This window comes from Bos grunniens, chromosome 4, assembly GCF_055505025.1.
Source record: "Bos grunniens cultivar Pamir isolate PY7600 chromosome 4, Bosgru_T2T1.0, whole genome shotgun sequence".
Lineage (NCBI taxonomy): Eukaryota > Metazoa > Chordata > Mammalia > Artiodactyla > Bovidae > Bos > Bos grunniens.
In genome coordinates, this window is record NC_141168.1 from 77,206,713 (window position 1) to 77,224,006 (window position 17,294).

Genomic DNA, 17,294 nt, shown 5'->3' on the forward strand with positions numbered 1-17,294 from the left:
GGGAGTTGGTGATGGACAGGGAGGCCTGGCGTGCTGTGATTCATGAGGTCACAAAGAGTTGGACATGACTGAGTGACTGAACTGAACTGAACTGAACCCACTGAGTATGTACTTGAAAAATGAAAAATGAGAGGCTTAAAGGATGCTGTTCTAACTCTTCCAGCTTGCTAACTCCTTTTAGAGAAACAGCTGTTTTGAACTTGCTTTTCATGGCCATAAAGTTTGGGGGACACTTGCTAACTGGCTCATAAGTTACCACCCTTAACCCCAAATGTCTGATGCTACTGGCACTGCACATGGGCTCTAAAATGAAACAAACTAGCTCCAGTTCTTTATTTGTGTGGCCACAGGCAAGGCCTTTGCACCTCTGCAAGCCTCAGTTGCTTCACCTGCAAAATAGGACCCATTCCTATTTATGGAACTGTTGGGAGATGTGAAATGAACAGCACATGGGAAGCATGTGACTTTGCTCAGGGCACATAGTGAGCTCTTGAAAAGTGTCAGGGGAAACTGACTGCTGTGTATTATTAAATTCAGATAAAGGTTCAAAATGCTTTTCGTCTTTTAATTTTCATTTTGCTTTGAAAAGCTGGAGGTAAGGAGAAAACAAAACAAAACAAAGCAGAATTCGTGGCTGACTTTCCCTGGACAGTTCATTTCAGTCGCTCAGTCAAGTCTGACTCTTTATAACCCCATAGACTGCAGCATGCCAGGTTTCCCTGTCCATCACCAGCTCCCGGAGTTTACTCAAACTCACTTCCATCGAGTTGGTGATGCCATGCAACCATCTCATCCTCTGCCGTCCCCTTCTCCTCTCACCTACAATGTTTCCCAGCATCAGGGTCTTTTCAAATGAATCAGTTCTTCTCATCAGGAGGCTAAAGTATTGGAGTTTCAGCTTCAACATCAGTCCTTCCAATGACTATTCAGGACTGATTTCCTTTAGGATTGACTGGTTGGATCTCCTTGCAGTCCAAGAGACTCTCAAGAGTCTTCTCCAACACCTCAGTTCAAAAGCATCAATTCTTTGGTGCTCAGCTTTCTTTAGAGTCCAACTTTCACATCCATACATGACTACTGGAAAAACCATAGCCTTGACTAGATGGACCTTTGTTGACAAAGTAATGTCTCTGCTTTTTAATATGCTGTCTAGGTTGGTCATAACTTTCCTTCCAAGGAGGAAGCACATTTTAATTTCATGGTTGCAGTCACCATCTGCAGTGATTTTGGAGCCCCCCAAAATAATGTCCCTCAGTTGAACAGTTTATCTACTTTAAAAACTCAGTCAAATCTTCTCCAGGGACTTCCCTGGTGATTCAGTAGCTAAGACTCTGAGCTCCCAGTGCAGGGCGCCTGGATTTGATCCCTGGTCAGGGAATTAGATTCCACATGCTGCAAACAAGAGTTCATATGCTGCAATGCAGACTGAAGATCCTGCATACTGAAAAAAAAAAAAAAATCTCCTCCAGATTTTTGCTCTGTTTCTTTGAATATTTTCTAGGAGCACATCCCTACATGTCCCCAGTTCTGCCTGCCGCCTGCAACGCTCTGCTGTTTAAATGACAACTATACCAGGAAGTTTGGAGGTACACATTTGGGAAACGTGCATACTGTCATAAATCCCTGAACTGGGGATTGCAATGAAAGGCACAACAGGGTAAGTTTTCTTACTTCCCATTAGAAACACTCCAATTAGTGTCCATTAGCAAGGCTTTTTTTTTTTTTTTTTCCGGTCACAGAGGAAAGACAATAGCACTAAGTATTTTAGTTTTGCTCTTAAATCTATAATTTTTCCAACTCATGGACAATAGAGTTCAAAGGAGTAGATTTTCTTTTGCCAAGCGGCTTAGGCTCACAGGATCTGAAAGCAGTGGCTATCATTAGTCTGATACTATTACAGAGACTATATTCGAGGTTGTATTTTAAGTCTTTATAAAATGATCCTTTGTTCACAGATTGATTTCTTTCAGGCACTAATTTCTCTCAAATCTCAGATCTGTGGACTCCAGTTAATTTGCAGTTGGTCCATCGTGACCAGCAGGCTTCCATGTCTTCAGGTTTGTCTTCCTACTTGGTCACACTGCTCAGTGTGGTCTGTCAACACAGCCACCAGATTTGAATGTCCAGGCCTTCTCAGTTAATATGTGAAATTATGGTCTGGAGAGTTTTCTTTTTCTCCTGAGGACTTCATATTCTTAGTTCACTGAATAGGAATGAAAACCCACCCTCCCCCCACCATGGCTATTTTTTCCCCATTCCCGAGGGATGGGAATAGGGAAGTGGGGAGTGGGTTTGCTCCCATGCTGAATATTGGTGCTCTGATGACTGATTCACTATTGCTGCCATGGGAATCCCATCTCCGGCCTTGGATTGACTGGGCTGTGCCCATTTGCTGTAGGCCAGCAGTCAGGCAGGCTTCTGATATTTTCCATTTTCCCTTATCATCATGCCAGCCTGAATTTATGAGTTTCTTTCTAAACATGGTCCAATCTATTCTTCAAAAGATTCAACCCACTATGGAGCACTTCAAAGATTTAGGAAGTGCTTTGTGCAAAAACCAGTTAAAATGAATGTTTATGTTTTTCCACTGCCCTGTGAAGAGCTGCATTTGGCTGGGTTAGCCCAAAGAAAATGCTTCAATCTTTAACTTTCCTGTGTGCCTCAGTGGGAGAGCTTACAGCTAGGAATAGAGAACAAATGGCTAGCGAAATTCTTAGCTTAATTACCACCATTCAGCTGTAACTTTGATTTTAACTCATGAAAAGGAGTAAAAAAAATAGGTTACAACTAAGAGCTAACATTGCAACTGGGCCCTCTACAAAAATAGCAAAAACAAAATTTCACATCGGAAAATTCTCATACCTCTCCCTCTGCGGGAAAACAGCAAAGAAATACTCTTGAAGTTATCTTCTGTATGACTAGTTTAATAGCATCCATTAAACAGAGAATCCCAGTAAAACATCTGTTTTTTCTATTTGCTTGCTGTGATATGAAGTACTCTCCTCACTAGGTAATTCATTTATCTAGCAAATATTCATGGAGTCTAGGGATGCTTCTAGGTGCTAGGAACCCTTCAGTGAACGATGAACAAAATCCCCATCCTAAAGAGTCATTCCAGTAGTCAGACAGTAAAGACACAGAAAAAAAATATGCTGTGTGTTAGTAGGCATGTACTGTGGAAAAAAATACACCAAGGTAGGATGTTGGGTGGGTGTCAACTTTGTGGCTGAGGTGGTGTTAGGGCAGATTAGAGCAGGACTCATTGAGAAGCTGACATCTGAGCAAAGACTGAAGTTCACTGGACACACTTTTTTTAAACTTGAAGGTTTAATCTTCAATCTTCAGTTTGTTCCACCAAATCTTACAAATTCACTTATAGTGTATTCAACATAATACTTCAACATAACTTATTATATATATTGCATAATTATTATATGCATATATATTATTATATAATTAGATTGTATAATCCATCCTAACTTGTTTCAAAAAAAAAGTTGCTATGGTTAAGAAACAAGCTTGAGCTGAGCTGAGCATGGGGACTGGAGTGGCGTTAGGGCTACTCGCCCATGAGTCACATACAGGAGCCACACTCACTCCTTCCTTCAGGAGCTGCTGCCTTTGCTGGGAATAGGCTGACCACCTACGCTGTCTCTGCTTCTGGCTCCCACTGCTGGTGTCCTTTAGCCTTTGGCCAATTTGCACCTTCATGTCCTGTGTTTCACTTCTGACACAGAGCCAGCTCTGTGCATCTATTCAGGCAAGAAAATAACCCACTTTTTTCCCCTTTAATTCAAATATGCTTTGTACACTTGACACATTTGAGTAGTTTATTTCCTATCTGCCACTGGAACTGCAGGGACTAGATAATCTATGATTCCTTCTTACACTGTAACTCATATTGACTTCCATAAATATATATATGTATATACTTATGTTCATCTAAGTTCTTGAAAACATACCTCAGAATATCTGATCCTTTGAATCAGTAGTTCTCAAACTTTACAGTGCACATGACTCACACCGTGAGCTTGTTAGAATTCTGCCCTTACCCCGAGAGCCTGATTCTACAGGCCTGGAGTGGAACCTGAGATTCCACATGCCTACCAAGCTCCCAAGAGGTGCTGGGTGCCCCTGGTCTCTAAATCTGACACACTCTGAGCAGTAAGGTTCTGAGTGTTCTCATTTGGTCTGGTGGCCACAGAGTGATGCACTGGTCATGTTCTATGTTCACTGAAGGACCTTCCCTCCGGTGCCTGGCTTGGGCCTCCTGCCCCATCGCACTGGTCACTTTCCAGGTCTGCTGAGTGCATGGTCAGGGCTCCCTAAGACATTAGTCTATATTTTCCTTTTGGCCTTGGTGACCCCTGGCTCCACTGGTTAGTAAGCCTTCCCAACAAACACTCTACTTCTCACCTCCCTCTGACCTCACTGGATCCTTCAACCTCTGAGGACACTTCAGCCCCACTCATCAGCTTTCTCATTGGTCTTGAGAGAGTTCTTTATCCTGCCTCTCTTGCTTTGGCCCTGAAGAAACAACTCTACAGAAAAACAGATCAAGAAAGACTCTCTTCTTCCCCAACCTTCCCCCACCTCGCCCCGTCCCCACCCATTCTCCAAACAACTGATCTGGCCTTATCTTTTCAACTGTCTTTTCTAAAAAAGCAAAAGAAGCAAAACCTCAATAGCTCTACTTTATCTTATAGGCTGTAGGGGCACAGAACAAAATGAAGTATTTGATATGAAATAATAGCAATTCACATTCAAGTGGCTGATATCCCCGTAAGCCAGGGAGAAAACTAACACACACACACACACACACACAAAAGAGAACAAAAACTAAGAAACAAACAAAACCCAAACCACCTTTGCAGTCCTTTGAATTAGGCTTTAATTCTTTCCCAATACTACCTAATGTCAGTCTAAACCCAGCAAGTCTGATCTTCAGTAATTATAGCCCAGGGCAACTTGACAAGGTGGCAAGCAGATTTCAGGCTCTTGCTTTCTGAAACTTTTTCACAAGTTTGCACTGGACCCTCATGCCAAGGCCTACGCCTATCATCAGCTCTCTCTTTCCATGCACGTTTTTTCTCCACACAGGCCTTTCTCCACTGCAGTGTTTTCCAAGCCTTTTCATCTCAATGCCTTCCCATCTCTTTTCAGATCACAGCTGGAAATCTCATTTTCATTCCTTTGTGGCAATTTTTTTATTTCTTTCTATTTCTATTGTTATTTAACTGTGAAAAGTATTTCCTCTTGCAGGAAAAATGCCCATACACTTTGTTTGAGCTGGGGTCCTGCTGTTCATTATTTGCTGAAAGCCATGCTGTCGTGTTTAATGTGCATCATGAGATGTCAATACCATTTCATCTACATGGAGGCAGAAACCCGTTTGATATAATTTATGAGACCTCCTGTGGTTCAGGACTAAGTCACCTCACACGCCTCTCCCTTTGTAGCACAATAGCAACTAAATGAGGCTAGTGCATTTTGTTTGCATGTTATCTCTGGACTTACAGTGAAGGAAAGCAGGAAGGAAAGGCACACAGGAGATCTTTATGGTAGATTCACCTTTCCTGACATGGTCTTTCAGAGGTGCAACATTCTGGCCTTCAAGACATTACATTCTGGCTTTGAAAGCAACAGGGAGATTTAGGCTTCTACTTTATGGTTTAACTGTAAAATTGTAACTTGCAGCCTGATTGTGTTTTAAATTATTCAAATGAAAGAATAAACCAGAGTAAATCCAAATAAATGCAATAAGGATGATCAGTAAAACTTGTAATCTGAGGAAGCTTATCATAAATACTGGATGCCTGCCCACTGGAAGGGAGAAAGGGCAGGGAGCACAAAGTCAATGTTCAGAAGGGTTGGGAACCTGATATCCTGTCTTCTCACCCAGTAGAAAGCTGTCCTGAGGCTGGATAGTGACCATACTGCACTCACACACCTGAGCTTCATTCTGAGCAATATGTGTTTCATTTGGGTAACAATTCCATCGCTTCTGTTGTTACTGCTTTTGTGCCAGGCTAAGTTCAACTAGGCCTTTCCCTTCTTTTTTTTTTTTTTTTTTAGGCCTTTCCCTTCTTGAACCAGCTGATGCTATGCCTTCCCTGTGACTTAGTCATGCAATCCCGTCTACCTCTCAAGAGGGGGAGATGTGTGAAGGGAATACGGTGCTGTGAATATGGTGCTAGTTTACCCACAAAGCAGACAAGCATGAGCCTATAGGGGTAGGAGTGTCCAGCAAAGTAAGAAGAATTGTGCATCTCAAAGACTGTATTGAAATAAGCATTATGAGAAGAACTGGAACTTTGTTATTTCCCCTTACATTTATTTTGCAGTTTAACCTTTTACTTGCATTTATATATAGGAAAGGACTTGATTGTATTTCAGGGCCTAAAGACCAATTATGAACCTTTTATGAACCTGATTCAGTCTTGTGTGTGTGTATTAGTTGCTCGGTCATGTCCAACTCTTTGCAACCCCATGGACTGTAGCCCCCCAGGCTCCTCTGTCCATGGAATTCTCCAGGCAAGAATACTGGAGTGGGTAGGCATTCTCTTCTCCAAGGGATCTTCCCAATCCAGGGGTTGAAACCAGATCTCCTGCATTGCAGGCAGATTCTTTACCGTCTGAGTCACTAGGGAAGCCCAACTTAGTCATACTAGGTACTATTTAAGGTATTGGAGAAGGCAATGGCACCCCACTCTAGTACTCTTGCCTGGAAAATCCCATGGACGGAGGAGCCTGGTAGGCTTCAGTCCATGGGGTCGCTAGGAGTTGGACACAACTGAGCAACTTCACTTTCACTTTTCACTTTCATGCACTGGAGAAGGAAATGGCAACCCACTCCAGTGTCCTTGCCTGGAGAATCCCAGGGATGGGGAAGCCTGGTGGGCTGCCGTCTATGTGGTTGCAAAGAGTCGGACACGACTGAAGCAACTTAGCAGCAGCATTTAAGGTACATCTTTTGTATCATAAAACACAATAAGTGTTTTATTGCTGTTATTTCAATACATTATCAGAAGTCTAGCTTTGTTGGGTTTTTTTTCTGTATATTAATGAACACTTATTTTATGTTTTCACTCAGATGTATTTATACAGAATTTCTTCAGAGCCCTTTCCATATCCCCAATATTGTGCCAACTGAAGCTGAGTTCATGAACATCCTCTAACTGTAATCACTTAATTCAAATCTGGTGAGACTGCAGTGTTGAACTTGATTTTACTTATGTTGATCGCCATGTTTTCTCTCCCCTGTAGCTGCGATTGAAAACATACACAGTTCTGTGGTTCTGAGTCATCTCCGCACATACATCTTCTGTCATATTGCATGTTTATCCGTGAGCTGCTGCCCAAATAGACTGGGGATCCAATACAATTAAATAACTGAAATATTCAAGAGGAATCCAATCCATTCTAAGAAAGAGTAATGTCTCTCTCTGAATGAAATGTGCATTGATGTATGATGATATACTGGCATGGAAACACCGGCAAGTTTTGGAAACTTAAATAGCAAGAAACACAAACCTCAGAAATTTTTATGTGAGTCCTAAATGACTTTCTTTTTCGTATCACACTGAATGATATTTCATCTCAGCCAAACATATACAATATAACCCAAAGTGTAGAAATAAAGATAATTCAACTCACAGGCTGTCCAGGCTCATCTCCCCCGAGGATTCTGAAGCCAAATCCAGACTCCATCCTGCGAAGGTGAACATCCAGCTCCTTATAATCTGGACCTGGCATAAAGGAGATCCCATTGAGTAATGAATCCTGCCTCTTCCCCAACCCCTGAGGAACTAGACACACCAATGATAAATTAATTTCGTGGATGTGATTAATGAGAGTGCTGTTAAGAGTAGTGACGAGCACAGAAATAATAATAATAATAATAATAAATATATATATATATATACAGTGACAAAAAAGTACACATTCCAAAATTAGGTAGTCTGGATTAACAGTGACCAGCCAAGGACATTACTAGCGTATTGCCATATGCAGAAAGAGTACACACATTTTCTGAGTGGGAAAAAAAAAAAATCAATGCCTCTATAATTCTTTATTCTCCTGAAATCATTGAGATTGCCCTCGAAGACTGGCTGCCACTTTGGGGATGTTACTCTGATCAGGATGATTGTTTTAGAAGCATGAGAGAACAGATGGCGACACCCTGGAACTACCTGGTAAAGGATAGTCTGCTGCTGCTACTGCTGCTAAGTCGCTTCAGTCATGTCTGACTCTGTGCGACCCCATAGACTGTAGCCCACTAGGCTCCCCGTCCCTGGGATTCTCCAGGCAAGAACACTGGAGTGGGTTGCCATTTCCTTCTCCAATGCATGAAAGTAAAAAGTGAAAGTGAAGTCACTCAGTCGTGTCTGACTCTTCGCAACCCCATGGACTGCAGCCTACCAGGCTCCTCCAACCATGGGATTTTCCAGGCAAGCATACTGGCGTGGGGTGCGGTCTAGTAATTTACTAATAGCTGTTTATGATTTGATGTGTCCCATTTAGTGTGTGTGTGTGCACGCGTGAGCATGTGCATGCTGGGGGATATAAACTTACACTTAATAGAAGTTGTCTCTTTTAAAATTGTTAAAGTTAGAAAACATAAAATTGAAACTGTTCTCTATTGAGGTTTGAGTGAAGTTTTAATTTTCTGAAAAGCTCCTTTAGGTTTCTCATAACTTATTACTAGAAATTTATGAGAGTCTAAGTGAACTCTTATCCCTCAAACAATTTAAAATGTGGAAGCCACTAGTAGATTGACTGCTGACTTCATAAACACATTCAAAATAAAGCTGATGAAAAAAAAAAAAGAAAAAAAAGAACAAAATAAAGCTGATGAGGGATACTTTTCTGTAGTTAGCCGAAAGAACGGAAATGTACTTTAAAAAAAGCTGAGAAATTCCTCTGAATGTCATTTTCAATTCTAGAATAAATCAGCTAAAACCATAAGAAATCTTTTGACTTTTAAAGGAGCATATGATTTAAATAGGATTTAAGCTTCTCCCCGGCCCTTTGAATCTTCTTCAGGGGCAAATGTCTCAATCACGACTGGGTTGTGCACACTTTAGAGTGCACACTGTTAGGATGTTAATCAATAATCGGCAACTTTGGGGAATACTTATTAATGCCATCCTTTGCTTAAGAAGTATTTGTGATCTCTGGGCCTTAACGGTTTAAAGGAGGTATTAAAACTGACAGAAGCAATTATTCAGTTAAATGTTAAATTCTTATTATTTAATCAGGATGGTTTTGGAAATTGGGATGGGACTTCAGATGAGGCTCCTCATGGGACAGGAAGCTATGTCTTAGTCATCTGGACATACAGTGAAAGTCATAGTTGGTGATGGCCTGGCAAATCTTTTCTAGAGTCCATAGTAAGTGAAGCTGCTGAAGCGGGACAGGAAACAAAGTACAATGAGATGGGGCTCGCCTTTGTGCCCTCCCACCACACGAGGAAGGCAAGTCACTCACTTCTGAAATTTAGGCATACGCATGTGTCTAGTGCTCTCAAGGGGAAAAAAAAAGCTGAATCAGGCACCTATGTACATGTGTATGTATCATCCAAGACCATGACTTTCATGTCCTTCTATGGCCAGATGCACGTAGAACCAAAGGTTTTCTCAGTCAACGATGAATATAAAGCTCAAGAATAAGAACCAACTGCATTTCCACATCCATTAGTCATCCTTTATGAACTGTATAATCATTCATATTTTAAAGATAAGACAACTTAGCAGAATTCAGTTCCTATTAAACAGTTAATTAGACTCATGTGGTAAAAGGAAAATGAAACCTTTGCCCTATACTCTACGAGTCTCAGTTGACTTTTGAGCTCAGTTTATCCTGAGGTCTAGAACATCATATATGAAATTGCATATTGGGGAGTGTGCTAAAACTTCAGGACTCTGGAGCAGGTAGAGCAGCCCTACAAAACCATAGCAGGGATCTATATTCCTCCCAAGGGAGGCAGAAAGACAAAGGCAGACGACAGACGATGCCCAATCACTGTTCACACCTCTAAAATGTGGTTATGGTATGACTGCTCACATCAATCTCTCCTCTAGGTTACTTTAGGCTTAGTGGACTCTAGACCATACATACATATATATATATAAATTACAAAGAGAGCATGATATACTTCTGTCACTTAAAATGACAGAGCTAGCATATGTTTAACCAGAACCTGTCATCTAATTGTAGATATTCTCATTTTTGCATCGCTGCTGAGTATGGTGAGAAATTGTTCCTCCAGTGGCTTTAGCACCAATCCATATTGCATGAGGAGCTCTAAAATGAGTTTACTGTGTGATCCGTTTTATTTGCTAAGTGAAACTTCCCCCCAAGGAGATGCTGAAACTGTAACAGTCCCAGTAATGGAATTTTGAGATGTGCCAACGTACAAGGGAGTTGTCTTGTGTCAGAGAATTCTGTGATTCCTGGGAGAACTGGAAAGCTTTTCCTTAATGAATGATTCAGGACTGTTTTTTAATTAGGAGAAAAATACAGATGTTTGCTAGTTTTATTTAACTCTGAAGAGGTAAGCAGAGCACATACTGTCTTTCCCCTGTTCTTTGTGTGCACTTTGGTGACATTGCGATCTCTTGACTATTGCTTTGACTGCTCTGATTTCAAACATGGGGCAAAACATGCCAACCATGTCATCTTCACCTTCCACTCTTCCAGGCCGAGATGGCTAGTTTCATGGTACGTGTACGCATAGAGAGAGGCAAAGAGAGACCCATTAGAGTAGTCTGCCACAGATGTGATTTATTTTTAACTTTTTTGTTAATTTTGGAACACAGACTCAGAGGCTGCAGGGCATGGAAACTTAAGAGAAATAGTCAACTGGATACAAAAGTTTAAATGATAGATTGTGCCTTAAGGCAGTAGTATTGTGTGTGTGTGTGTGTGTGTGTGTGTGTGTGTGTAAGGAAAATAAGAGTTTTCAGAAAGACAATTTTTCTTTGTTTTCTCCTTCCTTCCCCGTACCATTTGAGCCTGGCTTTAGAAAGTAACTAAAATTACATGCACAAAGCTTGAAATGTTTCTCTTTCTCCCCACTTTGTTAGCTCTCTTGAAAGATTATGATGTTTCTGCTACTTTTCTTCAGTTGCTCTTCTGGTGGGATGAAATGTTTAAAACAACTGTAATATGCTTTATCTCTTCCCCTATCAGTGTAAGGACTTAAGGCAAAGAAGTTCAAGGGCCAGTCTCCATCCCACTGTTTCACAATCCTCACTTCTCTCTCCAGTTGGTTTACAGACCATGTACCCAGTAGGTTGTTAGATGAGGCGGTTGGGTGAACACTCAGTGGGACCTGAGTCGCTCAATGTCACTCAGTCATGCCCCCACCAACATTCTTTTTTTCTTTCTTTTCTGCCTTATTTTTCCTGTATTTATGCTCTTTTTTTCCCTTCTTTTTCCTCTTCTTTTTTCTGTTTGAAAAACCATCAGAGGTGCTCTCAGGCATGGCGTGGTGCAACTCAAGGTGAGGCAGTGGTTGTGAAGAAATGGACTAAAAGACTCAGAAACCTTTTTGGATGCTGGTGTTCAATGGCTAGCCATGGCCAGTGTTGCTGGTTCTTTAGAGGTGGGTCTTGGGATCCTCAGGCTTTATGAAATAAAACATTTGAAGATCCTTGTCTCAGGTGGGACTTTGCATGACCTCTGGGACAAGCTATGGGGATGGAATTTACAACTACTGATAAATCCTGGGATCTCACTAATATTGAAAAAACTATATCCAGGTAGCAGGGCAACCTCTGTCATAATAAAGAAAAGCATCATTTCAAAAGCTGATTCTTATTTTGCATTAAGACTCCAGGAAGACTTCATATGCTCTATGTACCCTTGGTCTAGCTTCTGAAAGATGGTTTTATGCACAATTTCAGGGAAAAGGATAGGTGACTGAACACAACTGATTAATTTTGTGAATGTATTCAAGCTTCAAAAATGCAAAGAATGGCATTTTTATGGATTAATTTGGCACATGGGATGCTGCTGTAAACATGTCAATTAAATTCTGGTACTTGAATCCCCTTTCATGTTTTAATTAAACATAAGCACCATGGGCTTATTACCACAGTCTGGCACAGAGAATGAATTCATTAAATATTTTTTCTACTGGAAAAAATGTTATTTATTTATTTATTTTTTGTTTTTCCTCATAAAAAAATCTAGGAAAAACAGTACTAGGAAGGAACAAAGGTGGTTTCCAAAGAACTCCAGATACAGAATAAGTTAAACAGGAATTAAATAACTTTTATTGCTCAAATCTAACATTACCAGATCAATAACTAATACATATCTGCCTTAAAAGAATCACTTCTCTCCACTTTTTTCTCTTTATAACCTTTGGTGATATGAACATGACCAGACACGGTTTAGCCATAGTAGAAGCCATCTCCCACTCTGCATATGGTTCTCTTCAAATACCCAGGGTTTTCAAATTAAGTCAGATTTTCCCATCCTAAATACTCCCCTGCTCTCCCCATCCTTTTCTCTCTTGGATGCAAGCCTTCCCTCTTTCCTCTCTGACTTACTCCTGCCAGTCTGGTTTCTGTGCTCTTGGCATTACTGAACTGCTCTAAGGTCACTGATGACATCCTAATGACCAAATCCAATGGCCATTTTTTCTTTGCTCATTCTGCTTGATTTCTATGTCTCACTTAACACTGTGGACACACCCTTTATGATCCTTGATTTCTTTTGTTTCTAAACAAGAAAAGATCTCCTTCCAGAAGCAATTTCTAGTCTTGATTTCTGTGGTACTCCATATCCTGGTTTTCTTGGCTTTAGGTGGAGCTGTCCACTCAAAGGCCCTGACTATGGATTCATTGTTTCTTCTTAACATTCTACCCTGGTGATGGCATAATTATCTTTGTTTGTTTATAATATTCCATTATGAATAGCTTGCACGAGTTGCTAAATAAATGTGTCTTAAATTTAATTGTTTCCGATCTAGTGAACCTGATAAACCACAATACTATTCTACTATTGAGATTTCACTTAGCTTCCTAATTACATTAGGACTTCCTACCATTAATTTTGCCTAAGCATCTTATGCAGTTAAATTTAGCAAAATACCTTACAATTATAATAAACAGATCCAAGTCAAAATCATGACAAATAGCTTGATAAAGAACATTTTATAAATATGAGAAGTAGTATAGAAGATCTATTTATTCTGGATGGAGTCATAATTTTTCAGAATAGTTTCCTAACTTGTGTGGACACTTAACAAAATATTTGAATTGGTTCTTAACCTGAAAATCTGGATTGTATGGTAGTATAATACACTCAAACTATATTAAAACTTTCCTCTTTCAAGTAATATATATTTTGGAATCATTTTGCTCATATATCAAGGTTATGTAAGTTATTACATAAACGTAGTTCTTCTCTTTCTTCTTTTGGCTTTAAATATAGTACATTCAGAAGCTGAGAAATGCAGAAAATGTGCTTGTTGTGGCCGTAAGCTAAGATTCAGAATCTCAAATTAAATCTTGCCTTCATTTTGCACCTGTAATTACTAGGTCTCATTTTCCCTCTGGTTCTAAAATACTCTTAAAAACTACAAAGATGTTATAGTTGGTATAAAATATATATTACTATACATATAAATTATGTTTAATTTATAATATAATATATATAATTATGTTTTAAAAAATTTCAGACAAAGCTAAACCAAATACTTTATACATTATCTGATGACAAAATGCTGAGCAATATCTCCCATATTTTCTACAAATCCAAAAAAATGACATGGAAACTTATAGAATGAAATGATCTCAAGCACATATATCCTCCAAGGGGTGTTAGAACATGCTGAGATGGATAATGAGCTGTCATCATGGAAACACTCTAGAGATGTGTGTTGTGAGCCCACAGACCTGAAATAGTACTATTATTATGAAACATTCTTTTCTACAAATGTTTCGGTATTCTGTCTGGCTTTCAATCTAGTGGTCTAAATTGCTGTTCAAAGTACTTCTTAAGAGTAGGAAGATCTAAATCTTCCTTTTCTTCCTTTATTTCCATAAAATTAAATATTTCAGCCTAAATAAAATTAATAAATATTTTTTCAGAATAATTAGGTCAAAAACATTTAAGTAATTTAATTATTACTAAAAGCTCTTAAGCTTCAAACTATTCTATTCTAACTTAAAATACTATTAAAATGTAGCACTTTATAAGTGGCATGGTTTAAAAAAAATAAATGGTTATCAGTATTTAACTGATGTGAGAATAATTTCATTCTACATTAGCAAGTTTATAGTAATTTTTAAGTAAAGTAATTTCTAGTAAGTTCTATGGAAATGTCTAAACCGCAAATCTTTTCAGATACTCTAGCTTATTTCAGTTATCTAGTCCAGTGCTGTTCAATGTAAACAAAATGCAAGCTACATAGGTAATTTAATTCTAATAGCCATATTTTAGAAAGCAAAAAGAAACAGATACAATTTTAATAATATGCTTAACCTAACATATCCAAAATACTATTTAAGCACTAACACAATAATTAGTGAGATATCATATTTTTCTTTTTTTTGGTACTAAGTTTTTGAAATTCAGTGTGGATCTTACACACTTCTCACAGGACATCCAAACTCAGAGAGGCCACATTTCAAGCACCTAGTAGCCACAAGTGTCTAGAAGCTTCTCAACTGGATAGCATGATTTAGTCAATCTGATAGCTTCTTTTGGTACTTGGTGTTTTAATCTAGTCTTTTACTAAAGCATTTTATGAAAGAACTTAATGAATAAATGATTGTTTTCCTTTGACTTTTGTTTCTTTCCTTGGCTGCCATATAGGTCAAATTTGGTGAGAATTGCCCTCTACCTTAAATATACGCTTATGTGGGTGAGTGAAATTAGCATGGCGATTATATACTAAAAAACTGATACTACTCAGAAGAATGATTTGTTACACAAAATGGAAGACGTTTCATTCACAGGACTGTGAGTACTGAAGAATACTTGCCAGAAGAATCCATTCGAAAACTGGTCCTTGGTGGCACTTGTTCTGGATGGGAAAATGGGGAATTAAAATTGAAATTCATTTATGGCATTTAAAAATTCATCTTTTTTTTTTGGTTGCAATTAGAACTCACCCTCAATCATTTTCTTGTGTTTCATGATTTTTTCTCTAAAATCCATGGAGTTAATGGACAGATTTACCCTGTTTTACGTATATGAATATGTCTATAAATGTATCTCTTTCACACGCAGGAAAATACCTGAATTCTTTTAGATTAGAATGGAAAAAGAAAATCACCATTTCCAAAGATTAAGCTTTGATTTTGATGATAAGAGTGCTGATTTGAAAGTAAAGTCAATCCAGAACCCAAAATATGCACATATCTTCGAAATCACACATGATATTGTGTCATCAAATATCAAAATGGAAAGTGAAAACTTCAATCAATAATATGCTGATTTATGTACACCAGTCCAAATATTTTGATCCTTATAATTATTTGGATAGTAAGTTATATATAACTAGTTGAATAAAATTGGTTTATTTTAGCAATAGGGATCCTTCGAACTATGATACTATAACATGTTATATATAACATAAAAGTTTATGGACATGAGTGTAAAATACTGTATATATTCTATAATGTGCATATGAAATACTATGGAAAAATGGGTATTTTATCATTAAACTTAAAAAATTAGAAGACCAAGTTCTGATTGCTTTCTTACTGAGCTTTGTTTGCTTCACTATTCAACACTGAAAATGAAATAGAAGCCTCTTGAGGGCGATGACAGGCTTCCCCAGGGTACCCTGCACAGCTAGTCTCACTTGGTGTGGGGAGAATGAACCTCCCTGCTAGGCAATCTGCATTTTCACAGGAAATAAGCTCTCCAGCAAAACTGTTGTTTTTTTTTTTTTTTAATCTCCCTGTTTAGTGTAACTGCTTAGGATTATGAATTGAGAAATATTCCTTAATCATAAAGATGGAGCTATAACAGGGATGGAAGACTGTGCCCTTCTAAATACCTCCATTAGTTGTAAAAGTGACATCATAATCTTTATACTATCCTAATCTCACTAGGACCTACTTGCCATCCAGCAATTACACTCAGTTTACTGCAGCCCTGATGGTCTCATTTTTAATCATGAAAGTACTTTGGGTTACACTGTCAACTTGTGCTACCACCAAAATGCTCTGACAAACTAACATTCAATCAAGGACTGATTTTAGAATTTACTTCTCGAATTTCCATCCCCTTTTATCCCCTGTCTGAGTCCCAGAGCATTAAGTTTTAAACCAGTGAATTAAGTGAATTTATAAGCTATCAGATTGAATCTAATTTCTAAAATACAGGGGAAAAACATGTCTCCAACCTAACTTTTATTTCACTATCATTATTACTTAGCTATTTCTTTCTCTATTAAAAGGAACCTGTTAGAAATATAATACCATAGTTATTTACAAAGTTACTGAAAAATATTATTTTTGAAATTAGATTTCCCAAATAAAATTTACATATGAAAAACAGCAAGCACACTTAACTGGATTTACTGACTCCTTTACCAACATACTCTAACTGCAAAGTGATGCACAATGTGATATATCAGAAACTCCAGCTGAAAGGCAATTTTTTTTCACAGATTAAACCATAACAAATTAAAGATAGCAATAATGATTTTTCTGAACAAGGTACAGGAAATTAACCTTCATTGTACAGTTGTGGACTTTTTTTAATGCTCATTTCCCCCATGGAGTGTTTTTTTTTTTTTTTCTTTTTTTCTTTTCTTTTATTTCTGACTGTGCTGTATGACATATGAGATCATAGTTCCCTGACCAGGGATTGAACCTGCATGCCCTGCATTGGAAGCATAGAGTGCTAACCACTGCATTGCCAAGAAAGTCCCAACAGAGGATATTTTAAATGATGATGTTATTAAATTTTTCTGGTCTTTTTATGATTCTAATGTTAAAGTCACTGGTAAAAGTGTCTAAACATTTACATGTCATCTTATTTTGATTTTTCACTAAGATAAGGTAGTGTTCCAGAGAACACTTGTGGGTAGTACTGGACTGCCCACAGGCCACTGGACATCAGCAATGTCCAAGCACATGTGGCCAGGGCTTGATTTAGCTGTGTTCAGACATGTGGATGTTCTACAAACCAAGGTAGCTGTTTATGATTACTGAATAGCTGCCTGCTGCTATGGAAGCCATCACTTTATCTAAACCTTCCCTAAACTATTGGTGTTTCCAGTTTGACTGTACTGAATATTTAGTCACAAGGGCAAAGGAGAC

General features: G+C 38.6%; 1 protein-coding gene across 22 annotated transcripts in view; it reads right to left on the bottom strand.

Annotated features, from left to right (window-relative positions):
- The window catches only part of MAGI2 (membrane associated guanylate kinase, WW and PDZ domain containing 2), a 1,472,356-nt gene that overhangs the window by 179,722 nt on the left and 1,275,340 nt on the right, over nucleotides 1-17,294 (bottom strand). For 15 of the 22 annotated variants that reach the window (XM_086397095.1, XM_086397093.1, XM_086397091.1 and 12 more), the window contains one exon: nucleotides 7,657-7,748. In XM_086397095.1, the coding sequence (XP_086253221.1) occupies nucleotides 7,657-7,748 (92 nt within the window). Of the gene's footprint in view, nucleotides 1-7,656; nucleotides 7,749-14,940; nucleotides 15,044-17,294 lie in introns of those variants that run through there. The other 7 variants (XM_086397109.1, XM_086397108.1, XM_086397107.1 and 4 more) reach the window with 2 other exon arrangements.